This window comes from Mustela putorius, unplaced genomic scaffold (genome assembly GCF_011764305.1).
Source record: "Mustela putorius furo isolate JIRA1106 unplaced genomic scaffold, ASM1176430v1.1 tig00000460_pilon_pilon_pilon, whole genome shotgun sequence".
Classification (NCBI taxonomy): Eukaryota; Metazoa; Chordata; class Mammalia; order Carnivora; family Mustelidae; genus Mustela; species Mustela putorius.
Genome location: NW_025421389.1, coordinates 22,000,783 through 22,027,168, shown reverse-complemented (window position 1 = coordinate 22,027,168; position 26,386 = coordinate 22,000,783). Strand labels below are relative to the sequence as shown.

The following is a 26,386-nucleotide window of genomic DNA, read 5'->3' as shown; positions in this document are numbered from 1 at the left end:
GGCTGGCAGAGTTTGATTTGCCCTAGTCACTTCCGGTTCCACCAGCTATGAGCAGGCAAGAGGCAGGGAACATTTACATTTTCCTGGCTGTCAGCTCTGAAGGACCCCCCAAATTCAGGGATCCCAGGGGGGGTCAGCTTCCTTCAGAGGCCCAGGCAGAGGAGGAGTGAATCTCAGGGACGGGGACCGAAGGCCAAGAGGAGTGACATACATGAGCTCTGGGAGGCAGATGAAAGGGGATGCAGAGCGGCAGAGTTGCGTGGAAGGTTTTTATTTTGGAAAAGCTGTGCAGAAAAACATTCAACCAAATGTTGCTGCGAAAAGAGAAACCCAAATCTTAAGCGTTAAAAAAAAAAAATTTAGATCAACCAACTAGCTCAGAAGAGGGGAGGAGGCCAAGGCCGGGAGGAGTCCTAGCTGGTCAGGCAGATAGCTGGCCTCCAGCGGGTAAGGCCATTTCCCTGAGCGCTTTGCAGAGGAAGACAGGGCATTCCCAGGGCTGGAGTGGCAGTGGCGGACCCCTGTCGTACTGCTGCAGACCTGCCCCGCAGGCCCTGGGGAGCCGTGCCCAACCTCCTGGCCTTGCCAGGAGTGTCGTACCGATCCCTCAGGGTGGAGGGTGGGGGGCGATGGTGGAGGAGTCAGGGCTGTGTTCAAGGTTGGCTTCTGACCAGGGCTTAAGGAGGCAGCGGCTTTCAGGGTGAGTGTGCTGGGCCAAGGGCTAACTATCATACCAGTAGGTCCTAGGCTCCAGGTAGAGGCAGGAAGGGGAGGGATGCACAGGAAAAGATTGCTCTTTCTAGGTCCTGGGTCATTAAAAGGACAGGCATATACCCACAGGCCCTTCCCAGCCTTCACCCTGAGCCCTGTTCCCCTGTGACCCCGTGGACGTTTCTGCGGAGAGACTCCTCTGGCCATAGCAGCCGCCGCCCCACCCATGCATGGATGAGGGTCCCTCTGACCCACATCACCGGCTTGCCCAGGAGAAATGAGGAGACAGGCCTGCCCCATTGTGGGGGGGGGCGCTGAGCCCTTGGTCAAGACCTTCTAACCGGAAGCTCCTGTCCAGTCGGAGGAAGATCCAGTGGCCATGGCCACACTGTTCACACGGCACGATTCCTCAGAAGGCCCTCGGCCTCCCTGAAGGTAGTCAGAGGGTGCTCTCCAGCCTGTGGATTCCCGATGGGAGCATCAGGCCGCCTTCTCTCCGGGGCTCCCGGGACTTCAGAGCAGGCTTCCAAGATTCCCCAGCTTTGGGAAGGAAGAGTCTGTCCCATATTGAGCCTGTTGGGCCTTGGGTCAGCAAATCTGCTCCTCCTTCCCCTGCAGCAGGTCTGGGGCTAGGTGATGATGAGGGCAGTTCAGGGTACTCCTGTCCTGGGATAGGCCCCAGGCCCCTGGATCCAGCAGGTCTGGGGCAAGGAGCTCAGAGGTGGTGGGAGGGCCCTCACTTTCTGTCTCCACTCCGTCTGGATCCTTGCTGTTGCAAAGTGGCACTGATTCTAGCTCTGTCCCCTCTTCCCTGGCTTTTTGGCTTCGTTGGGGCCAGTGGCAGGGTCCACTCCTGCAAACTTGGTGAGAGGCCACATTCCTCTGGCTCAGATAAATTTCCAGCATGTAGTACACGGTCCAGAAGATGGTAAAACTGCCTACCAGCACCAGAGTCTGGGGAAAAGTCAAGCACCCAAGTTAGGGATGGTTTCCCAAAGCCTGTGGCTTTTCTCAACCCAGAACAATGAGCTCAGAAAATCTCACCTTCGGGACTGCCTCTCCCACCCCAAAGCCCTTGCCCCCACCCAAGAAGCTCCCTCTTAGATCTAGTAGTCGAGTGGGGGCCCAGCCAGCTCCTTGCAACCCGTCACTTCTCAAGTCACCTGGAGTACCCCAGCAAGGTCCAGACCCCCCAGGACACTCCTGCCCTCCCGCCTGCCTGGAGCTGGAGGCTGGACCCCCGTACCTTGAGGGTGTTAGGGGTGATGGTGTAACCGTTTTCCTCGGGGATTTTCAGCCCGGGAGGGCAGGGCAGAGTGAAGCCGTCATGCAGGTATTTTCCACTCATGGCACTTTCTAATAGTCTGTGCAGAAGAAAAGAGAGGAGGACGCCCTCCTGAACTTGGTTCCCTGACCCCTGGCGTCACTGATTCTCCCACTGCACAGCTGGGGAGGGAGGAAGGCCCACAGCAAGAAGGGGTCCCAGGGCGGTGGAGCTCCCTGCATGGCTTCTCCTGGCCCCAGGAGCTGCCTCCCCCCGGCACGTGTGCCCGGAACCCACCTTTGCCTGTCCCTGATGTCCACTGGACTCCACACAGAGCCGTAGAGGGTCAGCTGCCACTGCCGAAGGACGCCAGCCTGGAGCGTCTCGTCTCCTAGAGCCGCAAGCGGGGCAGTCCGTGAGCTCGGCCCCCACACTGGCTGTGCAAACAGCAGAGGCCTGCCCCCACCCCAGCCCCTGGGGGGACTTGGCCACACGGTCCACTGCCCAGGGGTTCTATTGAGGTGCTTCTCGGGGGCCCTCAGGGATGGAGACAGCGAGGCTGAAAGGTGTGGTTCTGAAGCAAAGATGTTCTGCCTTTCTTTCCTTCACATTTTAGGGTTTCAGCTGGGATTTTGCTTGGGGGGAAAAAATGTCCTTCTACTAAATTAAAGCAAGGTTTGAAAACCAGCAGTCTAGTGACTACCTAACTTGGCAGGAAGCCAGGAGAGTTGGGTTCCGTTGCCACTCTCCTCACTGGAATAGTGTGTGACCTTGTGCCAGTCACTTCAGACCTTGGGTGGGCCTCAGTTAAAAAACAAAGGGAAAAAAAACAAAAACAAAAACAAAAACAACCAAAAAATGGTGAAAATTAGTCCTGCCCTTACCTGCCTACCAGGGCTGGTCGAAGGATGGTTATATGTGAAAGGACTTGAAATGTGGTTTCAACAAGGAATTTTTGTTGCTATCCTGAGGAAAAATGGATCAGTCACTTCTCCAAGGAACATGAGAGGTAGGATCAATGAACAGTCTCAGATCTCAGGGCCCATGTTCTAGATGGGGTGTATTTCTCGGCAGCTACCCTGTCGGTCCGATGGCAGTATTCTCCATGGGGCGGTTTCTGCAGGGACTCTGAGCTCCAGAGGGGCCAGATGGTGGGGGATACGGGGCAGGGGGCGGGCTTACCTACATCCCTGATCACAAGTCTGTAAATCCCCTTCGCTCTTTCCCCCCAGCACCGCACAGTGGAGAAGGTCCAATCATTGAAGCCATTTGGGTCTCTGGGGGGGGAAGAAAAGAGTAGAAAATGCAGAAGACGTGGGGCAGGGGACCGACCCTCTGCCACAAACATGATTTCTAACTGTAGGAGCCATCAGAACATAGCTGTTGTGGCCAGAGCTCCAGCTACTGGGGAGCGCGCCATGAGGGGTCCCCAAGTGCTGTCCCTTCCCCAGGGATCCCATGAGCTGAGGGACTTGTCAGCATGTGCTAGTGGGAAAAGCAGATGTGGAGAGACCACAGGCCGGGGAGCTCGACAGATTTAGGCTTACTGTTACTTCCTGAGGCACTTACTAGCTCTGTGACTTGTTTCCTCATCTGTAAAAAGAGGGTAAAGTCTCCTCTGCATCGTTCATGTAAGCATTAGAGGAAGTATTTCTCAAGTGCGGTGCTTAGCATGTTTTAAGTGACCTCTACGAAGCAGGTAGGAAATGGCATCCCGCCACCACAGTCAGCCAGTGCCATGACAGCAGAGGACAGTGTCCGTGTCCGCCTTTTTTCTATCTTTTCCTCATTGCCAAAAAAAGCCCAGAAGGTGCGGGTAGGCATACGTACGAGTCCATGCTGCGAGGCGTGCCGATAAGGGACATCATGCCGCTGGGGCAAAACAGTTTCAGTTCCAAGCTGCCACGGCGTGGGTGAGTGATGGAGACTGTCACTGCCACGTGCTCTAGAGTCTTCAGCCCCGACATCTCCAGGTCCGTCCTGCTGACTGTGGGAAGTCAGGCTGGGCAGCTGGGAAACCGGCCCCATCAACACTTACGCCCTCACTTCCTCCCAACACACATAAAGGTACATACTCACTGAACCCTCATACAGATACCCAATGCAGCCCTAACGGAGACCCAGCGCAGGCGAGTGAATGGGATGTTGTGGCTGATTTCAAGGGGCTGAAAATCTCGTTTAGTGTCTCATTGGAGATCACATATTCAAGACACAACGTAAGAACCAAACAGGGCAGCTTCAACCATTCATTCATCCAAAGAAGAATTTACCGAGTACCTCCTACATTTCAGGCACTGTACTAGATGCTGGGGATAGAAAGGTAAGTTGGACATGATCTCTGCCTTCTACCTGCTAGCGGAGAGTGAGACGGTGTGAGGAGTACATAACTGATGCTAAAAACAGAGAGGCTCTAGGCACGGGGCAGGGAGAGCCTCCGGAGAAGGGGATGAACACAGCCCAGTCGAGAGGGGTATGGACAGTGGTATGTTCCAGGAGGGGAGATGGCCCAAAGGCAGGGGAGAAATGAATGTGTTTCATAAAGAAGGCAGTACAAATTTCTAAAAAACTAGTCAATGGAATACACTTGGAGGAAATGGTGCTGAATGAAAAATAAGCCTGTCTCACAAGGATATGCAGCACGTGACTTCTGCTGCGTGATCCTCATGAATGACAGCAGCGTGGAGCAGGCTGCCAGGTGAGTGGCTGCCAGGCACGAGGGATGGGGCTGAGGGCATGGGCACGGCCACCGAGTGACACGACGGAGTCTAGTGAGGCTGGGGTGGCCTGGGTCTTGGTGGTAGTGGTGGGTACCCAAGGCTCCAGGTGTGGCAAACCTGTGAGGGAGCCCTGCCCCCACCCCGACACACACACACTCGTACAAACAGGAGTGTGTGTCTGAGTATCCTTCATGGACCATAGCCATGTCCTTTTACTGGCTTTGCTAATGGGCTGGAATTGTTTCAGACATTCATGCGGGGAGAAGAGTGCATGAGACTCCCCTAAGCACGGCTTTGCAGCTCCCTGGGAATCCACAGTTATCTCAAAACAAAGTTTAAGAAAAATGCGAATGACTGCCATGGAAGAACTCCTCAGGGGATGGATGGAAAGGAAGAATTCCTTGGGGGATGGTGGAAAATTAGGGGGCAAGGAGACGCCGTCCTTTCTAAAGTACTTCTTCCCACCGATCCGTTCCAACAGGTGAGGTGGAGACCAGCACCTCCACCTTCCAGGGTGGTGGACAGCTACACGGAAGGAAGACGGGAGGCAAGGCTCAACCCATGACACCACCTTCTGTCCTTCCAGGACGTGTGTCTGCCGGCCTCCCGCTCAGCCCCACTCTAGTTCGCTCACAGAAATGCACCAACTGCCGTCATCCACTATCACACGGCACCCAGAGGACTGCTGTCCCATGTCATCGTGACCTCATACTGTTTACCTCCCGACCTCAGCACCCACTTCCATGACGACACCCCAGGCCACATCATTATCCAGCACTGCCTCACTTCCAAACAGCTTAGAAACTCTCTTTGTGGGTTTCATCAGATAAGCAATGCAACAATCAGAGGAGCCGCTGAGCAAAACGACAACAAAGTTACTACACTTCTTGATAACGTGTTGGGAAATACTGATCTGGACCTCTCCCTGGGCATAGATGTGTGCACGTGTGAATGGTCTTTCATTCCACGCGGCAAGTCTTCCAAGCCAATGTCCCACCCACCTTCTCTGAGCACAAGGACATCTCATCTCTCCGCTTCCCTCACTCCCTTCTTGAGCTCTTCCTTCATCGACTTGGGTGCTACCCGGCTCCTCTCTCTCTCTTTTTTTTAAGATTTTATTTATTTGACATACAAAGATCACAAGTAGGCAGAGAGGCAGGCAGAGAGAGAGAGGGAAGCAGGCTCCCCGCTGAGCAGAAAGCCCGATGCGGGGCTTGACCCCAGAACCCTGAGACCATGACCTGAGCCGAAGGCTGAGGCTTAACCCACTGAGCCACCCAGGCGCCCCCCCAGCTCCTCTCTAACAGCTCAGATCCTGCAGCTCAGCTCTCCATCGCCCTCTTGTTTACTCTCTCAAGCTTCATGGGTTTTCTTTTCCTTCCACAGCAACTGTCTGGCCAGAGTCCAACATTGGACCGGCCCCATTCGCCATCTTCTTGGCCTGATCTTCTTATGTCTTTGCTGCTACAGATGAAAGCCAAAAACAAATAAACCCTTTCTCAACCCTTCCCTCTCTTCTGCCCACCGCGTGAAGAATGTGGGCTCTGGTGCCATCCAGCCTGGGTTCAAATCCCACCTTGTCCTAGCTCTAAGGATAGGATTCATTTCCTTATCTGGAAAACTTGGAGAGTAACAGTACCTACTTCCTAGGGTTGACAGGAGGATTATATTAGTTCATACACATGAAGTACTTAGACGTATACCAAGTATTAAGACTATGTAAGTATCAGATATTACATCTTTTCCTTTACTGGTAAACTTCTTGGAAAAGATGTCTACATTCTCTATCTCTACTTCTTACCCTCCCGTTCATTCTTAACATTTTTTCCTGTCAAGATAGTATACATGGTTTTAAAAGTGAAAGAGCAACTTCCTACCCCCTTCCTCACCATCCTCCTGAGCCACTCTCCAGAAGCAAACACTTCTTACTGCTCTCGGTTGTTTTCTTCTGGGATCTACCTTCATGTTCCCAAATAATAGGCATGTGTGACTATTTCATGGTTAATCAGTTTTAGACATTATATATCGACTTTTAATTACAGCCCGTGAGGATTTGATACCACACTGACCTTCTTCCTACCCTGCCGTCCCCTCTGTCCTCTCAAAATAATTATAGCACCATTTTTAGATAGATTAATATTTTGTTTCCTTACTATAGCCTTATAAATCTTATGTGGGATTTAGCCAAGTAGTATAGAACGATTGTATTTCATTTTCTGAACAATCTGCTGATGTCCCCTCTGCAGTTAGTAACTGTCCTGTGTTTACTCCATATCCCCCATCACTCATGCTCCTACTGCACAAAAGAACCACATGGCCTCTCTGGATACTATTTCTTCAAATGAACAAACAGATTGGAAGCTCCACCAGTGCCTCCATCTCGGGCTCCCTGGTTCCCGTTCCTATCCACTGCCGTGCCGCTGGGCTGGGACCCTCCTCTCCTGCCTTGGGCTTCTGTCTCCTCTCTGCCTACACCCCCCCACCCCCATCCTCTCCTTCCCTTGGTTTATTCTTCCTTGTGGAATCACTGCCTCTCCACCAGTTTCAGGCAGTATGTGAAAGCATCTTTACTCGACCTTCTCATGTATCCCCATACCTATCCCGTACCCCAGGACAAGCAGTTTGGCTGAGTTTTAGCGATTAAAAACAACATCCTTAGGATTTGGAGGTTTTTTGTTTTTGCTTATCTTCTCCCCAAATAGCCAGTGATCCATATTGGCTTAGAGCCAGTCGGAAGCTCTAAGGATGGTGGAGTTTTGTACTGGTAGGCTTCCCTAACTAAAGTCAGCCGGCCTGGCCCCAGACTGGTTCATGGAGGAGCCCTTTGTGTCCGTATCTCCAAGTCTTTCTGTGAGGGGTCCTTCCATTGCCCCAGAGAGGAACCACCAAGCTCCTGGCTGCCAGGGCCCTGGGATCTGGGCAGCTGGCTTGGAGGGGAGGGCCCCGGCTCCCAGGACATTCCCTGTCTCTGGAACAAGAAACCTCCCAACTCCTGGCGGAGTAAGGAAGGGACATCATCTGGCTGCCAAGGATGGGAGAAGGTGCTCCAGCATCTACCTTTTTACGGATCCCTATTCTCCGCCTCATACCCGCCACTGTCTCCTGGAGCACATGGGATTTCTGAGTCCCCAACCCGCTGGGACTCTGGGCCACGAAGGGGCTCACTTCTTAGTATCACCCTTGCAGACACTTGGTATGCAATTTTCTCAGCCCTGCTCACTACTCCATTCGTTTTTCATCTTCTAAAAATGTGAAGAAATCTCTCATTTGCTAAGGTCTCTCTCCCATTGTCTTTGTCCTTGTGCTTATACCATTAGTATTCCTTTGTTCTTTTTTTGGTGAGGTTTTGGGAGAAAGTAGAAATAAAAGGACGTGACAATTTGCCATCTTTAACCAGAAATCTCCTGCCTCTACGAATTACTCAACCAGCTGAGATGGAGCGTTTGCCCCTGTGAGTACCTGGCAACGGTTCTCGAAGGCACCGGGGGCCTGTGCAGCAAACCCAGGGCCGCCCCTTCCGTCCTTGTCTCCGTGCCCTCTCTCACTGAGACAGCCCTGAGTTCCCACAATATCATCCTCCTGACTTCCTCCTCCCCCTCCCCCCACCAGCCCATCTCATCCCTCCTGTTCTCCTCCGGAAGGGTCTTTCCACGGACCACCACACTTTAACACAGTCCCAGGCCGTTTGCCGGGTCTTCTTTTATCCTGTTATCCTCTGTCTGCCCACCTACCCTGGGGACCTCCTCCTCCAGATCTTTTCTTCCCTTTTGAACTTACTTCCTCACTGCTCTCTGCATATAACCTTTAGGTGTTGCCCGAAACCTCAAACACAGCAGAGCCAAATTCCAGGCCTTGGTCCTTTATACTGCCCAACCCTTGCCCAGATCTGTTCTTGGGCCTGGGTTCTTCATCTCATTTGATGTCACTACTAATTAGACAGTTGCTCAAGCTCAAAAACTTGGAAATCTTTTTATATGTTAAAAAACATAAATGAACGTATATATTTATATATACATTCATACATATACATTCTGACTACAGAAAATCCCAGATATATATAAAAAATAGAACAGGTGTTCTCAACATCTAACTCCAGTATTTATCAATTTATAGCCAATCTTGTTCCATCAATAGTCCTCACTTCTCAGGGTGCCTGGGTGGCTCAGTGGGTTAAAGCCTCTGCCTTCGGCTCCTGTCATTATCTCAGGGTCCTGGGATCGAGCCCCACATCGGGCTCTCAGCTCAGCGGGGAGCCTGCTTTCTCCTCTCTCTCTCTCTCTGCCTACTTGTGATCTCTATCTGTTAAATAAATAAATAAAATCTTAAAAAAAAAAAAAAAGTAGTCCTCACTTCTCCTTCCCAGAGTCATGTGAAGGCAGAGACCGAGTATATAGTTTTGAAAGACAAGGGACTGGTCTCCTTCACCCTCCCCTACCAGCAACTCGTGAAAACTTGTCTCAGATGCTCCCCACATACAGACCTCCAGGTCACATTCAACTTCCTTACTGAGGCACAAGCAGTTCTGTCTGGCCCTGCCCCAGCCATGCCACACAACTCGAGGCTCCCTGAAGTTCTGTGGACTCTACACATGTGGCCCCTGCTTCTAGATGGCCCTCTCCTCACCTCCTCCCGCAGCTTAGGTCGGTCTCTAGCTTCTCTAAGAGCCCTCCTGTTTTGCCTGGGTGGGGGTCATCTCTCGGACACTGTGTCATCTCTACAGCAGACAGGCTGCCTTCCCCCTCCCAGACGGTGAGGTCCTAAGGGCAGGAATCCTGTCCTATCTCTGAATCCCCAGAACTTAACGCAGTGCCTGGAACGAGGTGGGTCTCGCGTTAGCAGAATGAATGAGTGAATCAATCGAGAGACATTGCAGAGAAGTACGGAAAGACGGCCTTGCACGGGAACGGACAGGGCAAGACCTGGGGAGAAGCAAGGGGTCCAGAGTGGCTGACCACGCCAGGGCTTCAAGCGTGCAACTCTACAGCGAGGCAAGGGCTCTAACGGAGAATGGGAGAAACCTAGAAAGTAAGCTGGCTTTTGGAGGGTGACAATGAAATCTGAAATGTCGTATTTGTGATGTGCCGTGATGGTGGGACACCCAACACTGCACGGTGACGCAGGCAGAGGAAGCTGCAGGGGGAAACCGGTGGCATGGCCGGAGGAGAGCGTTAACATGGCAGACAAGGGGCTCACAAGGCATCAATGCCATGTTCCAGAATGTCACAGAGCAGAATGGAATCCAAAAAGAGTCCCACAAGAGCCCGTCTGTGTTAGGATATGTGTGGGGCCATGCCACATGCCCTTTCTACTGGTGCAGACAGACTCCGGTGGCTGCGCACGTGGGGACGCCGGAACCAAGTGAGTTACGGAGTTAAATGAAGGAACACTCAGAAGGGTGCTTGGCTCCCAAGAAGGATTCAAGTCCCAGCTGATGAGGACTGTCTGATTATTCTCATTTGGGAATAAGTCAGGGTCTTTCTCAACTCCCCCCCGCCCCCTTGGCCAGAAGGTCCCAGGGCTTCCTGCGCTCGTGATCTTGGGGGAGCTCTGACAATCTCTATCCTTCCCACAGGTAAGGGATCAGAGGATGAGATTTCGAGCTAAGAATCCTTCGTGGAAGTCACAAGACCTGCTGCACGGCAGAGGGAGAGACCCGAGGGAGGAGACAGAGCCACAGAGGAGTATGAGGAGGCACTCACGGGCTGGGAGCGGTGACCAGGCCCACAAAGGACACGAGGACCTCGGCAGCAGAGCTAAGAGAGGGCTCTGGAGAGAGGAGGTCATGGAGGCTGCACAGGAGGGAGGCTGCTGCCAGGGCCCCATGAATAAGGTCACAGCGGCAGAAAGGTCAAGAAGGATGAACTCTGAACTAACCCCCGTGCCTGACCGGGAAAGGGGGCACTGTGAGCCATGGAACCGAGTCTTCAGTGATAGAGACGGGGTGCTAAAAGTGACCAGTGGCTGGGGTGCCTGGGTGGCTCAGTGGTTTAAAGCCTCTGCCTTCGGCTAGGTCATGATCCCAGGGTTCTGGGATGGAGCCTCACATCGGGCTCTCTGCTTGGCAGGGAGCCTGCTTCCCTCTCTCTCTGCCTCTCTGCCTACTTGTGATCTCTGTCTGACAAATGAATAAATAAAATTTGGGGGGGAAAAAGAGTGACTGGTGGCTTTAGTTCATTCACTTTTAAGGGTTCCAGGTTAAAGGCCGACAGGGACTTCCATTTGTTTCCCCATAGGTGACCCAAGGTCGTGTGAAGGCAGGAGAAGAGTCAGTGCAGAGGGAGAGGGTGGGCGGGACAGGGGAGGCACAGAGAGGCAGCAGGACTCCTGCCTCCACGGAGGCCTCGCCTGTTACACTCAGGCTTCAAGTAGGGTAACAGGGTAACCACAAGGGGCTTCAGGATATTCCCTGAAGACATGCAGATGCTCTCGTGTGTTAGATACTCCTCCCCAACCCCGCTGCCCCTCCTGCCCTCTGGTAGTGATTTCAGACCCCGAGGCAGCTCTACGGGAACCAAGGGGCCCCGGTCCCGCTTCCCCCACATCCTCCGTCTGGCTCCATCACTGCACTGCCCAGCATGGCGGCACACACGGTTATTTATGTGAAGTTAAATATAATACAATTAAAACTTAGCTCCTCACTCACACTAGCCACATCTTAAGTGTTGAATAGCCCTCGCATAGCCAGTGGGTAGAGAGCACTTCCATCACTGTGGAAAGTTCTGTGGGACACCACCGTTCTATAGTGTTAGCAGTACCGTACCTCCTCTCCTCTCTCGGCGACCTTCAGCTCCCTCCCTCTTAGAAACAGCTGACTTTGAACCCTCAGACACCGATTCCCCCCGGTCTGGGGGAAAAGACCAAGCTTGGGCACAGGGGCATATCTGTGGACTGTCTAGTTGCTCTAAACCATATTAACTACAGTCCCTTCAACCTCCAAGTGCGCCCACAGGCTTGTACTTTCTGTCCTGTTTGCTGGAGGGTAAACGGAGCCACAAGAGAGAAGACACCTTCGCTGAACTCAGAAATTCGCAGCTGTCCTGCCTGCTGCCCCCCACGCTAGCAGAACTCTGGGTCTACACCTCCCTTTGCTTCATCCTCTCTGCCCACTAGCCCATTCCACTCTTCTCCGTCCAGGACAATGTCCAGGTCAGCGGGCACCCTGCCCCAAACCTCAACGTTTGCTTTTATGCTTCCTAGTGACAAAGAAGCGGTTGCCGGGGAGGTTTGTCACCCGTGCTGGGGCAAGGTCCCCTGGTCAGCGGGAAGCAGAGGATGATGAGGCTCGAAAGGCCCCCAACCCTCTTCTAAGTTAACTCCCATTTGGCAAGTGCGACTCTGCATTACTTTGTTAGTTAAAGGACAGTGGGGGAATGCTGGGTGAGAGGTGCCGGTTAAAAGGTTCACTATCTCCAAGACTCATCAGTGCAAAGCCTAGAGGTTCCGACTGAACTGCATTCCCAGGAATGTTCCTGGACTTCTCTGCCTTGGTGGATGCCCTTTCCAAGACAGCATTCCTTTTACGGAAAACGCAATGAACCAGGCCCGTGGATTTCCTTCCACGTAGAGGGAATGGGCAAGTGACAGACACGGTTAGGGAGAGAGACAACGGAACACTTCTTGGGGAAACCTCTACTGGAGGGAAGCTGCCTTGCCCCTCCCTTCTGGGCTCCCTTCTTTGGCCATTCCTCCTCTTATTCTTGCTCTGGTTTGATCACTCTCTAGGATCAAACTGGGGTAAGTGAGGACGGAGTTCTAATTTGGGCCCAAAACATGGCATGATTCAGTCTTCACAAAAAATAGCAAATAACTCTGACTGGCAAAATTCTTTAAGGGGGGAAAAAAAAATCCCCCTCGGAGCTGGGAGTACGGAAACTCTCACTCGGGATCTCGGGGGAATCTGCTGCCGGGCACAAGCATCCCCATCCTGCTGCCCTCTTGTCCGGGAAGGGGTTCAACCGCAGCACTTCACACAACCCCAGGGAGCCTGGGTGTGACGGAGGCGGGCACATAGGACAGATAACGGCTCCTGGGGAAGACTTCGGCATCCTCCAGTCCCGCCCCAAACACCCCACCAGGCTTCTGTATCACAGAAGCCGGAGAGTCAAAGGAAGAGATTCATTTTCTTCATCCAAAGGCCACTGGGCTGAAGGGGTCTGCCTGGCCAATCCCCAGCCTGGAAGTCGGAGCAGCATCTTTCAAGTCCTGCCTCCGTGGCTCAAGTCCCAGGGCCACTCCTCCCCCTCCGTCCCGCCCTTCTAACCGGTTGCTCAGCAGCTCCTTCCACTACTAGTAACTCAGGAGAAAGGTCTTATTTAAGCAGCCAGGGGGCCAGCCAAGTCAGAAGCAGCAACATGTCCTAAAATGGTCAAAGAAAACTCCACAGGTCTGCCTGGAGCTCAGCTCCTCAAAGAAGGGGGCAGAGTCGGGCAGGGCCGATGAGCTGGACTTCCCCGGCACCCCGCCCCAAACCTCAGGCCCGAGATTAACCCCCTTTCTGCTGACTACTTACCATTCCACAGGACCTCCAGTGAGTGGGGGGACAGCGGGATAGCCTTGTTCTCTTTTAACACAGGGCTGACATAGGAAGCTAAGTAAGGGACAGAGGTCCAGATCTAGTAAAGGAAAGGGGTGGTGGTGAATGAGCGAGACGGGCCGCGCACACTCATCCACTCGATTCTCGGGGCCCAGCTCTTCTCTCTCCTGTCCTCATCACCTCCTTTCACTCCCGAGGCTCCTGCCGACACCCGGGAGCGCACCCTACGGCACCGAAACACGGAACCAGAGCGAGTGGCTGCGTCCAGGGTGTGAGAGGAGGCCCAGCGCACCCTGGGAGCCCCAAGCTACACTCGCTAACAGTTCGGGAACTTCTGTGAGCGTGTTGAGCCTGCTTCTCCGTTTGAAAAATGGGTGTCAGATGGCAAGAGGGTAAACGAAACGAAGAACATTTATTAAGTGCCTACGACGTGCCAGGCAAGGTTTTAGGCACTTGCCCCCCCCCCCCCCCCCCACCCTGCCAGGCAGGGGTCCCCGCGCTGCCAACACCCATTCACCTTGGCTGCATTGACGAGTCTCCAGGCGTTGAGCAGGCCGAATCCGTGCTGGTGGCTGTGGCTGAAGCCGGCCTCGTTGGTGATCCAGTCGGCACGGCGATCCTCGTACTGCAAGAACAGAGGTGCCGCTTGGTCTCTCGGGTTTCCCAGGTACGCCCGACTCTTGAACAAGTCAGTTCAACACAGCTGAAACTCCATGTTTAACTTCTAACTGCCCAAACCTTAACTACGAATAGCCTCCTGCAGACCAGGATCTTTACGGAGAACAGAAGCAGTTGGTACACACAAATTTTGTACATCACATCGATAATGTATTGTATTCCTACAGTAAAGTCAGCCAGAGAAAAGGGAGTGTTATCAAGAAAATCTTGAGGAAAAGAAAATACATTGACAGCAGATCCATGCATCCAGACCCATGTTGTTCAAGGGGCAACTACAAGGTCAACAACGTAACTCGGGTTTCCTTGCTGCCCCTGTTGGCTGACCTGGACCAGACTCCCACTTGGGGCCAAGGGGACAGGGTTCCCCAAGGAGAGCTGGAACAAAAGGTCCAAGCCTCATGATGTCACCACCCTCCCGGCTTGTTCCTGGAGAGGGAACCAGGAGTCACAGGCCCTGGAGGAAGGGAGCCCAGCGAGCTGCTCGGCAGGTGAAATGGCTCAGGCAGAGCAGGTATTAACGAGTTCAGGCCTGAGATCTTGACGGGCCACTCGCGCCTGTTCTACATACCGGCAACTCTGGAAAGCATCTGGCCCCTCGCGTTTGGGAGAGTCTGAAGCTGCCTTCTCCCTGCATGTGCACGGAAGCAGAAGCGTGGGGAAGGCGGCTGGGTCTCACCTGCGTGGCTGTGAAGACAATGATGTGTTGGACATCCCGCCACGTGAGGCACGGCCGCACCTGCAGCATCAGCGCTATCATGCCCGCTGCGAGAGGGGCCGCGGCCGAGGTCCCCGTGTGGCCTTCAGTGCAGCCTGTGCCCTTCTGAAGGTCCCAGTCAGTGGTCACCTGGGGAGTGGATGGGAGGAGGGCGGGGTTAGACACAGAGTGCACAGGTGCTATGCAGGGGAGTGGGGGGTGGCAGTGGGGGGGTTGGGGTGGGGGGGTGGGCGCTCAGAGTAAGCCCCTCAGGTGGGCCCTTCCCTTGTGAGAACCGAACCTCTGACCAGAGGGACGCCCACTAGTGGGTCAGCACAAAGGAGATCCTTAACCCTTCAAGGCCCTGTAGGACAAGCTCTGGAGAACTGAGAAAAGATGAGTAAAGACTAAAAAGCTACTTTGGAGGGTCTGGCTGCAGGCAGAAAGGAGAGAGCACTGTGGGAGACGCCTTATGTGCAGAGGACAGCCTTCCTGACTCCTGCTCCTCTAATAACAGCTTCCCAAATTCCCCACCCCGACCCTCCGGGCCCTGCGACCATGCTAGACGGAGGAAGTGGTTGGGGGAGCTCCCGGGCCCCAGCTGGAGCTGTGACAACAGTGACAGCACCATTCAAGGAAATCCAACTTGGCAGCTCGGTGACAAGGGCTGGACTGACATCAGTGGGAACAAAGGGAGTGTGTTCCCAGGGAGAGGGAGCTGAGTCCTTGCCCACCCTGTGAGCTCAGGGTGGGCTTCGTGTCTACACGGCCTGCCGGCCCTGGCCCAAACTGCCTCACCGCTCTGGGCCTGGGGCCTCAGTGTGGTTCCCGTGAGCCCCCCTCTCTACCTGTGGTTCTGAGGTGGGGGTGGGGAAGGGGAGTTACCTCACGGGGACAGATGGCATCAAGCTCTTCTTTTCATGCTCTAATCAACCCTGGAGCCATAAAGGGTTTGCCTAAATCTGCCCCACGCTGTGGCTCTTTGGATCTAGGCCATGGTGCCAATGTTAAGACTAGAGAATTTTTTCCTTCCAGGCTTCTCTCTGGGTCAGATACCAGGGTGCTAACTTCTGCCAAGAACTGCCCTTTCTCCATTGTACTCACTGCTTCCCTCCCAGCTGTTACAGCAGCTGCCAAGAGATGTAATTTTCACTCAGACACCGTGTGCTCCCCGAAGAAAAAGGAAAAAGCCCTCCAAGTTGGAGCCTCAACGAGACTGGGAAGGCTGGTCTGTGCCAGGGAGCAGACTGGGTTTTTTCCTGTTAAGGAAACAGCGTCACGGGATAGTCTCAGGGGTAGCTGTGAGGGCCGTGAACATGCCTAGGGCGGCAGGAGCCCCAGGCAGCCCTGGGAAAGTCCAGGGGAGCACCCCAGGCGCCCAGCGGGGGAATAGCACAGGCTGCTCACCCTGCCTCCAAGGAGACTGCTGGTCACTGAGCAAGAACTTGCAGCGGGTTTCCAAGGCAAGGACATCCCAAAGCTGGGACCTTGGCTACATAAACTCCTCTCACTTCTGGGCCAGGGACAGTTCAGGTGGAGGCGGGGGTGGGAGTAGGAAGGGGAGGGGAGTTAGAACAGCTAGGCACTGCAGAGCAAGTCTCAACCATGCTAGGGAGGCCTCGGCGAGTGGGCTCCCCAGTTTCTGCCAGGGCACCAAGAGCACAGTTTGCTCCTGCTCTTTCTTCTCATCCAGCCTGGCCTTTGGGGAGCAGGGAGCCCTCTGAATCCGACGCCTGCCTGCTGGGCAAAGCCTCTCTGATGTGTTTCCTTTAGCCCACTCCCTTTTTCCTTCTCCCTGGGCGGGGGCGGGAGGCAGAGGGCCACGGGCACAGGGCCTTGGAACTGTGCGTTGGCCAGAAGTCACTTACTGGCAAAACAGAATTTCAGTTTTGGAGAAGGAATGTGACCCAGCAGGAAGACAAAGCGGCTCCAGAGAGACGTCTGTCCCCAGGCCTCTGGAGAAGGAGGACACCCCCAGGCTCTAGCCCAGCTCTTCCCTGGAGCTCTGGGGTCCCAGTCCAGAGACCTGGCCTGAACACGCCGGGATGGAGCTAAGCCAGCGGGTGTGGGCAGCAGAGCCTGAATTCTTTAAAAGGTTCCTCAGCGTGACAAGCTCCACTCCCCTGCTCTGATCCCTTGTTGGACGTGGTTCCAATTCTAGCTCCAAGGAAAGAAGTGTTTCTTGGGTTGACAGACATTTCCCAGACTCCTCTTCCCACCCATCCCGTGAAAACAACCACTAGCTTTACTCCCGATGAGGAACATGACCAGAACTCATAGTATTTACGTAAGGGCTAAAGAGTAATGGAATGAAGGTTCTTTCCTAACCCCACAGGAATTAGCCAAAGCCCAAATTCCACCAAAAGAAGACATTTGAAAAGAGTTTTTTAATCAGGGTGATACGTACTAGTCTCTATAAAAATACATATATTCGTAAGTTAAAATGCTGCAGGTAAAAACCACGTACAGGTTTGTTCAGGGTCCTAGTTCTGATTTCCCAACAGCAGCATGCCCCGATGAGACTCTGATCTGCTGGGGAAGAGGAACTGGAGGGGCGGGGCGGGGCGGGGGAGCAGCGACCCTGAGAAATACAGCCGTGCTGCCTGAGGGGTGTCCTGTGGGACAGTGACGGGGAGCACAGGGCACAGGAGGCACTCACAATGCTTCGGAGCATCTTGTCCCCACCACTGAAGGTGACCGCCAGCATGGAGGCACACTCCTCGGCATAGAAAGGCATCCGTCCCTCCTCGTCCACAGCACCTGGGGGCAGAGCAGGGGAGACATGCGCCAGGGGCCTGATGGTATCAATTATCGTCTGGGAGGCTGTCCTTTGTTTAAAAAATGATCTCTGCCCCCCAAGTGCCTCAGAGGGCACATACGCCTCACCTGAACAGGTAACCTCAAACGGCAGAGGGGATTCTGGGCCCTAGTACCATTCTTTCAGTAGGCCGCACGGTAGAACTGAGGGTGTTCCCCTTGATTACTACTCATCTGTTCACACATTGTCCACGTTTATTCACTCATTAATGATCTACTGCGGATCCCGCAGTGGGAGAGGCATCGGGGCCACATGGAAAAGGCCACGGTCTCGAGCTCAGGGAGCCAAAAGTCAGAGAGGAAGTAAGGTAAGTAAATGCAACCGGGGCAGCAGATGCTGTGGTGGGGGGGCACAGGGACGGGCATTTCATTCAGGCTCGTAGGGGTCAGGGAAGGCTTCAAGCAGGAGCCAAGTGGCCCATGGGAAGGGAGGCTGGAGCAGAGGCCTAACCAGATGACGGGCTGAAAGTGTTCCTGGGGTATGGTGACATCTAAGGAAGTCCTGAGATCCCCAGAAGCAGGGCTAGTCCCCCCTAACTATATGGCTCTGAAGACAAGATCATGCTCACACAGACAGACACCACGGAAGCCAGGGCACCCCCCAAATCCACAGCCCCTCCCCCCTCCCCACTGAGGGACACCCTCCCCAAAATATGGAAGCCCTCTACCGCCGAGGGATACACACCCCAAAACACCCCCCCCCACTGAGTCCCCCACACACCAAAATAGAGTCCCCTCCCCGTGGAGCGACACACCAAGCACTCATGCACACACAACCGCCAGGCCACTACCTATGGTGACGGTGTAGATGGAGTTGGCGTAGCCGTCGTAGTTGCAGTTGTCGTTGTGCTGACCGCCATTGCCGCTGGCCACCACAAAGATGCTCCCGAAGCCCCTGCGGCCAGCAATCACCCCGTGTTGCAAGGCAGCCTGAGGAGGACAACGGTCATGGGTCAGCTGAGGAGCTCAGAGAAAGACCTCTACCTTCCATACCAGTCCTCTCCCCCCCTTCCAGAAAGAAAAGGGGAAAAAGCCCAAAGGCATTGGGCCAACATAAAGAGAGATTTAAAGATGGAAAACAAGAAAGGGAGGGACCTGGGAGTTGAGCAAGTGTCTGATGAAAGTCTGCTGCTTATCAGATCCGTGGGGCCAGTGATGCGGGGGCAAGCACAGAATCACAGGGAAATGACTCAAGGCACCGTCCACTTCTCTAAGAACTGGTGTTAACTGTGCTGCCCCACCTCCAGGTTAGAAGGAGTCACCCCAAAGGGGGTGGTGGGTCTGGATGCTGTGAGTCTGGCCCCATGGATGGGGTAGGCTGGGAAAGCGAGCGACTTGATCTAAACGAAGAGGGTGTCCTGGGTCTCGCAATCTTCACACAGTTCAGTTACCTTTCCAAGCTGGTGGGGACCATCCACTGTCTTCCCATCATCATCTGGTCCCCAGCTGTTGAGAAATACCCAGAGGGAAGAGCCAGAGCCCCACAGTGGTGGCCCACCCAGGCTTCCCAGTCCCAAGTGGCCACGCCCTGCCCGGGCTCTTCCTATCCTCCCAAGGGTTCCAGTCCAAGCCCCCCATGATTAAAGGACACAGGGTTCAAAGATCCAGCCTTCACTCCAAAGTGGAAAATGGAAGTACGTGACAAGGCTCTTTTTTTCCCCTTAGAAACTTTCCCCCTCTAAGACCACTTTCACCTGCCCCTGAAAATCCTTTCTTGGGTCCCAGGGAGCAGGAGACGACACATATTGGTAGAGAGGGACTGGAGGACACCCCATCTTCTGATCTAGGGATCTCAGACAAGGCTCGATGGCAGAGTACCCACAAAGGACCTACATTGTCTGTGTGAGTTCCTGGGTCTGAGGAGCTCTCTCTTCCTTCTCTAAGGGAAATGTCCTCTATGGATGACCTCATGCATTTAAGGGGGTGACGGCTGGGGGAAGAGCCGGTGCCATCGGTGCTGTGAGGGCAGCGCAAATTCGGTTTCCCCTTTCTCAGGAGCCCAGGCCCCACCCGCTCCCCACCTATCGCCAAAACCCAAAGCTGTAGGTGCACTGACGCCTGCAGGGTGGCGGGAACTGGCACTGCATGTTCTGCCCGGCTGTGGTGGGAAAGGAGCCCTTCGGAGGTCACGAAACAGGTAAACACGGGGCAGACACTCCTCGTGTGGGCCCCTGATGATGGGGTGGCGTAGGGCTTGCGACCGAGAACCCAGGGCCAGGGGTTTGGAGAAGCAGGTGGCGGACTTCCGGCCTGAAGGCAGCAAGAGGACTCCAGCAGGCACCTGCTGCTCCGCTGTGGGGGCTGCACGTTCCCGCCCAGCCGTACCTGCAGCTGTAGATGTCGTTGATCTGGTAGTGTGTGTTGAACGCCACGGCCTCCATGCTGTCCGTGAGGGGCCCGTCCAGGACCCGGATACCTGGGCGGTGAAGGCCACATCAGCTCCCCGACCACGTGGGTCCCCGATGGGGAGCTGGTGGTGGAGAGCCACATGGGGAGGCTTCCTTTCCCTGCTGAGCTCTCTTTTTTAAACCATGTGTATGTACCAAAATGGGCTTTTTTGTTTGTTTGTTTAACTAATGCTGAATCTTGGATTCTAAGGATCATCGGGGCTGGTAGGACGAGGCCTGGGCTAGAATGTAGGCATCCAAAAAAGGACCTTATTTGCATCCTTAATCCTGTAGAGCCTGGGTGCAGTGCTTGACACATACAGTGTGCCTAATAAATGGTACTTATGACCATTACTGCTCCACGGATGCCTACTTTTACCCTCTAAAATGGGGTGGGTCACATCCTGGTGGTCAGGTAGCCATGGAGCTTTGGGAGGGGACTGGGGTCAGGAAGTTTCTGGCTCACTCAGTAGTTCCTTTATGGAGAGGGCTGCTGCCCTCTGCTGGAGAATAAGGGGAATGCAGCCAATCCGTTCTGTCTGCAGGTTCCAAGCATTTAGGAGCAGTAGGGGAGGGTTTTCCTATTCAGGCTCTTCCCCCGTTCCCTCTTGACGTACATTCCCTCTTGATGTAGGAAGACTAAGAGAAAGAGCCTTAGAACAAGCTCCAGTAGGGGCCAGGGCTGCTCAGCTCTCCTGAGAGGAGGGCGCGCAGACAGCAACTTTCAGAAGGACTGGGGGATGGGAGGGGCGTCTCCACAGACAGACAGGATGAAGGAAGAGGGACAACTAAGAGGGTCCTTGGGAAGTTAGGGAAATACAAGTATAATCTAGATAAGGAAAAGGAGTTATTGTTACAGTGAGCTGGTCATTTGACGGGACATAACCACGATCAGAGAAAGGGGGCAAGTGAGTGAGTGGTTGGGGCTCGAGGCCTCCATCCCACTTCAAGACCATTCCCTCTTTGATATGTTTTATATGATAGGGTTTGCGGCTAACAGCATGTTTGAAACACCACTGCACTCACAAACATCAATGACCTGGTACATCCTACAGCTCTATCTGTCATAAATTTATCCTTTGCTTGATTCCATGTGCGTTGATCAACATGGTCAGCCCTTGGGAGAGGAGCAGGCGGGGAGTGAAGCCCACTGAGGCTAGAGCGGAAGGTACCTGCTATGCGGCTCCCGTAGGCCACTCCGACGGCACAGAAGCTGTTGTTGGGCACGGCGGCAATCTCTCCCGCACACCTCGTGCCGTGGTGGTTGCCGTTCTCAGCGTCCGGGTGTGGCATTGGGTCAGGGTCGTTGGAGTTGAGGTCATAGCTGCCCTCAGGGCTCTGAAACATTGGAGGGGACATGTGGTCATTCAAAAGTTTTAATGGGTTGGGTCCTGGCACTCAGGGGGAGAGGAGACCTGGGGGAACCGGGAACTTTGGGGCTCCCAGCCAGCGCAAGAGGCCCATCCCTCTCTGTCAGGCTGCAGAGGTGAGAACAGGACACATGGGGCAAAACTGAGAAGTGCCCCAGGTCTCAGCAAACCTCTCTCTTGTCCGTTACAGAAACGGGCCCAGGAGACAGCCCTGCAGCTTGGGAAGCCCAGGATAAGAGATTTAGAGCTACCTAAAGAGCAGGCTTTGGAGGAGGAAGGTGCTCAGAACTCTGGGGAGAGGCAAGTTGCCTCCAGAGGCCACTCCTTACTCCCCAGGGCAGGGAGCAGCAGCCAGAAGCAGGAAGTGCCACGCCAAGTTCTCTCGCTGGGTCTTAACTGCCAGACTGGAACGCTGGCTGTGGGAGTGGGGAGGATGAAGAACACTATCCCACCTCCCAGGCCCTTCTGTGTGGCCCGGGGACCCCTAAGAAAGGGGGCCAGGCTGAGGCAGTAACAAGAAGGAGATAAGATGTGGGCGTCGGAGGGGGCGCGCCAGGGCCACTCACGTAGTTGGGTGCGATGTCCTGGATGGTATGTTCTACTCCATCATCCACCACCACCACAGTCACCCCTCGCCCCGTGACATTGCGTTCCCATACACCTGTCACGTTGATGTCCCTGCCAGGGCTCCGCCTGTTATTCTGTGGGAAACATAGGCTCAGGAACTATTCCAGAGCCTTGGGAGCCTAGTGACACACGACATAGCTCACAGACAGATGAGTCAGAGCCCGCAGTCCCTTTTTCCTTCCCTCCCGGCCACCACCAAAGAGCCGCACAGCGGTTGTGGACAGAGAGGTCTGGGTGGGGACAGGGGGACAAGGGAGGGCTTTCCCACGGGCTCACTCTCCAGGAAGGCCTGGCATCCTTCACTGGTGCTAAAAGTGAAATGGTGGCAAGGACAAGCGTTGGAGGATACGATTCAGCCATATAAAGTATATCCTATGAACACTACAAAACATAACGTGGTACCAAGTGTTTACAAGGCATCAGGCACACACATATTAATTCACTTCTCCTAATCAGAACTCCACCAGGTACACACTGTTACAATCTCCACGTAAGTGGAGGAGCTGGATCTGAGCCCGGGCAGCCTCGCCCCAGCACCCACACCCCAACTTCTGGCTCTCCAGAAGCCAGCACAGGGAAGGAGGAGCCCGAGGGCAAAACCCGCCACCGAAGCCAACAGAAATGAAACATGTTCTCAGGCAAAGGACAGGGGCAACGGGAGAGTAATAGGGTCAAAGGCCCTTTAGAGAACAGAGCACCCCAACTTCTCTGCCTGAGGGCTGCAGGCGGCAGGGCCGGGCTCACCAGGTGCCACTGCTGCGGGTACTTGGGGTCGTTGAAGTGGACGCTGCGCTTGGCCCGCTTGAGCAGCCTCTGCTCCGAGTGCCAGCGCACAGCCTCGTGCCCGGCTAACACGGCCTCTGCCTGCCGCCGCACAGCCTCCGCCGGCTGCCCCTGCTGCTGCCCCACCGGCTGGACGAGGAGGTAGTACCCCCGCAGCTCCCCAATGCGCCCAGCATTCAGCAGCCCCGCTGCCCGGGCCAAGGCATCTGCCTGCTGCTCCAGAGTCTCTTCCGGACCGCCGTCTTCCAGGCTGTCCAGGTGCACGGCCCAGCTTAGCCCCCCTGGACCCTGGGCTCCGGGCCTATTGGTCCCTGCCAGGCCCATGACCCAGGGAACCAGCAAGAAGAGCCCGGCCAACTCCAGCCAGAGGCAGATGGGTAGGCCCAGGGGGGCATCCAAGTGTGGCACTTTCCGCCTCCCCTTCGGCATCAGAGCAGCAGGCTGCAGACAAACAGAAAGGACATCAGGGACCCCTGCGGGGAATCTGTAAGGAGACCAAGCCATCCCTGTAGGTTGCCTACAACCAGCCTACAATCCCCCAATCCACTCCGTTTACATTTGTAAACACTGGATCCTCTCTTTTCATAAACATTTATTCCAGAGCAACGGGTGGGGTGTGGGGTATGGGCAGGTACAACCCCAGCAGATACCCGCAAGGTGGCAGGATGGCAGTGCCATCTCTCCAGATAATCAGGGAGGACGTCCCACTGCTAAGAGGCACGACAGTGCTCTTTGCCACTGCGACTCTGAAAAGGGCTCAAAAGTCGTATCGCTCCCGTAGGTGACTGGCAAAATCATGACTGTTCTTCCTCCCTTATTTCGAGGGGACATAAATCTTCCCCCCAGCTGACATCTCAGTCCAGTTGTCCTCAGGGCTGACTCCCCACACGGGTGCCCCAGTCCTACCTGGGCTCTGTGTGAGGTTGAGCTCCTGGTCTGGCTAACCACCTCACACTCATTTTGTGCAAATGGAAACCAGGCATCACTTTCACTGTGGAGTGGCGGTTCTCAGCACAGACTGCAGACCTGTGGGCCCCAAGCAAAGAAGAAATGGTGTCATTCCAAATTCAGTGGAGCCAGCAGAGGCTAGCCATGACCTGTGACCAAGGGAAGTGGCCAGTGATCAAATGTCATTTCCAGGGATCTCAAGTGGGTTGCAGATTAGCACAGAAACCGTACTTCTTATCCTAACCATCATGCCACCCTCTTTTCTTTGTTCCCCAGAGGTCCAGAAGAGGGCTTGAACTGTTGCCAAGACACCCTCCTAGAGAAGCAGATAGTACTATTTCCTAGATGAGGTGGTAGCTAACGTCCTGATTTCTGTATCTCTGATGGATGCCAGGGGCAGCAAGGAAATGGTGAAAACCCGAGGATGCAAACAAAACTGAACAGGCCTAAAAAGCATGTGGGCAAGCAGGAAAGGAGAAATGATTGGACAATTGGAAAGTAGCACTAAACATGGCTATCCTTCAGCACAAGCTCAGCCGGTGGCCTGTAAGTGAGGGCTTACGCTCCAAACTTGGGATTGCCACCCATGGTTTGATTTCAGAAAGGCTACATTTAGAACCAGGGGGCAATGGTGGGGCCAGGGACAGGTGAGGAGGGCAGCAGAACCTGTGTGTACCTATTGGCGACTGGGTTCCTTTGGAGTCATCTGCTCTGTGCTGGTGGCACCCTGAGGCAGGGCTTCCTATCCCCACGCCCCCAAAGGGATCCAACCCAAAACGTGACAGAAAAATAGGTATTTTATTGAAATCTCTTTGGAAAGGGAGAAGAGAACTTAGGCCCCCTGACTTTTCCCTCCAAAAAGCTGCATTCCGTGTCTCCTTCGCATTCCCAGGCACATTCCCTCTCACATTCCTCCGGGCCCTCCAGCAGCCTCCACTGTCCCAACACACTCAGATGCCTTCCCCAGACCTTACTAAGTAAAACAACATCTCGCCAAGCAGTCAGATAGTGCCCCCACCGAGGCAGGCCCCTCCAAGTCCCCTAGATCCCATACATTTCCGGAAGAGAAGAGAACCCCGACCCCCACTTCCTCCTCTCTCTTGGCAGAGCAGGACCGTCTCCCACTCCCACCCCAGGTTTCTGGGAAAGGAACCTTAAATAGTCACTGAAAGCAGATCACAACCTCACCCAACTTCTTTTGCGTCTCTTCATAGGTCTCAGGTGCCAAGGGAAAAAAAGAAAGAATATGGGCAGCCCTGAGTCCTGGAACGAGACTGTCCCAAGAGACTGACCTCCTCGCAGCCTCTCCACCCGGTTCCTAGAAACCAGGTGGAGTCCCGGGTCAGTTTCATTGATTTCCTTCTCTCCGGCCCCGACTGGCCTGTGCACTGTGACCCTCCCCTCAGAGGGACCCCTACTACCCTGAGATCCGCGACCCCGGTGTCCCGTCTCCCGGGGCTCCCCCACGCCGGGGCTGAGGGCGCCCTCGATGCGGCCCCCTGGTCCTCAGGGGCCAGTGCCCCCCCGGCTCTGGGCCACTCGGACTTCTCCTGCCCCGCCCCCACGGAGTTCCCAACTCACCGGCCCAGCCGCAGCTGCCGCCGCCGCCTCCCTGCGGAAACTCGCGGCTTCCCGGGAGCCCGGGGAGCCAGTGACAGTAGCATCACTTCCGCCCGGCGGCGCGGCCAATCAGCGGCGGGACCCGGCCCGGCCCAGCGGCCCGGAGCAACCGGCGCTAGGGGGCCTCCCGCTCCGGGCATCCTCCGCCGGGAGAGGAGCGTGCGGGCGTGCTGGGCTCCGCTCGCCTGGCCCCACCGCCCCGAGTTGTCGGGGTGTCTTCAGCGGGGGCCCTGTCCGGAGGGACCGTCTTGCCCTTCATGGCGTCCTCTGGAAAGGGCGTCTCGGTTGCGACCTTTTAAAAACACCTCGTTCCTCTTTTCTCTCTGATCGCCATGGCCCCGACTCTCCCTGGGACCTTCCCAGAGGAGCTCCTCCCTCCGCCGAGTCTCCTTCCTTCTCGCCGTCGCCTCTCTCTCCCTCCCCGCGTCCCCGGGAAGGTCCACTTGTACGTTAGGGGGCTACCAGGGAGTCCGCGGCTCCTCCGCGGTGCCGGCTCTGGCCGCCAGAGGGCGCCGTCGGGGGCGGCGCAGTGCTGCCGAGGCCGCTCCTCTCCCGACCGAGCCTCGCCCGCTCCGCTCGCGCCGCCGGAAGTGGGAGGTGCGGTGCGCGGGCCGCCGCTCGACCCCTCCCCCCGAGGCTCGGTCGCCCCCTCCCCCCGCTCCGCCCGCTCAGGTGCGTCCCGTCCCTCCCCCCACTGCCTCCCGGGGGCGCGGCGCGGGAGGTGTGTGCGGGGCGGGCGCGCGGGGAGGGGGCTGCGACGCCGGGGACCAGGGCAGGGGCGGAGGGGGGGTCGTCGAGGCGGGGGGCGTGGAGGGGGCCCGTGCGGACGGGGCAGGGGTCCCGGCCTAGGAACGGGACGGCGCCGGCGACGCGGTGGGGCGGGGTGGGGGGCGCGATAGAGGGGTGGGGGGGGGCCCGGCCGGAGGAGGCGGCGGACTTAGCGGTCCCCGGTTGAGGCGGCCGTGGCCGCCGGGCGCTGCTTCCCCCATTGTCCCCTTCGCGGCCGTGCCCCGTTTCCCCCCCGAGCACCCGTCGCTCCCGGCGTCGCCACCTCGCTGGCGGTCGCCGCAGGGATTCCCTTGACACGTTCGACTTCTTACCCCGCGCCGCAGCCTGCAGCCCGACGTACCTGCCCCGCTCCCTTTGGGCTGTAGCGGCAGAGTCGCACGTAGGACCCATGCCCTGGGCACCGAGGACCCCCGACCCTGGGCTCTGTCGGGGCAGGATGTTTGCTCCC

The 26,386-nt window shown here is 55.6% G+C and overlaps 2 protein-coding genes across 6 annotated transcripts in view; one reads left to right on the top strand and one right to left on the bottom strand.

Annotated features, from left to right (window-relative positions):
- Nucleotides 1-255: 255 nt before the first annotated feature.
- On the bottom strand, nt 256-25,485 carry PCSK7 (proprotein convertase subtilisin/kexin type 7). Of its 3 annotated transcripts, XM_004749908.3 has the most exons (17): nt 25,111-25,485; nt 23,488-23,607; nt 22,543-23,022; nt 21,738-21,872; nt 20,974-21,139; nt 19,740-19,830; nt 18,806-18,860; nt 18,206-18,344; nt 17,257-17,357; nt 14,580-14,747; nt 13,743-13,850; nt 13,202-13,304; nt 3,806-3,962; nt 3,158-3,252; nt 2,273-2,366; nt 1,958-2,075; nt 256-1,665 (listed from the first exon to the last, which is right to left on the bottom strand). In XM_004749908.3, the coding sequence occupies exons 3-17, from the start codon at nt 23,008-23,010 to the stop codon at nt 1,300-1,302; spliced, it is 2,364 nt and encodes a 787-aa protein (XP_004749965.1). In that variant the 5' UTR covers nt 23,011-23,022; nt 23,488-23,607; nt 25,111-25,485; the 3' UTR covers nt 256-1,299. The 3 variants fall into 3 exon arrangements, 2 of the variants coding, with proteins under 2 accessions (XP_004749965.1, XP_044936432.1); XM_045080497.1 differs by lacking the exon at nt 21,738-21,872; XR_001178992.2 differs by lacking the exons at nt 256-1,665; nt 1,958-2,075 and adding an exon at nt 2,860-2,941.
- The window catches only part of RNF214 (ring finger protein 214), a 44,930-nt gene continuing 44,028 nt past the window's right edge, over nt 25,485-26,386 (top strand). Inside the window, exon 1 of one of the 3 annotated variants that reach the window (XM_045080499.1) lies at nt 25,485-25,821. The gene's annotated coding sequence lies outside the window, so the exon portion shown is untranslated. Of the gene's footprint in view, nt 25,871-26,386 lie in introns of all 3 variants that reach the window. The other 2 variants (XM_045080500.1, XM_045080498.1) reach the window with 2 other exon arrangements.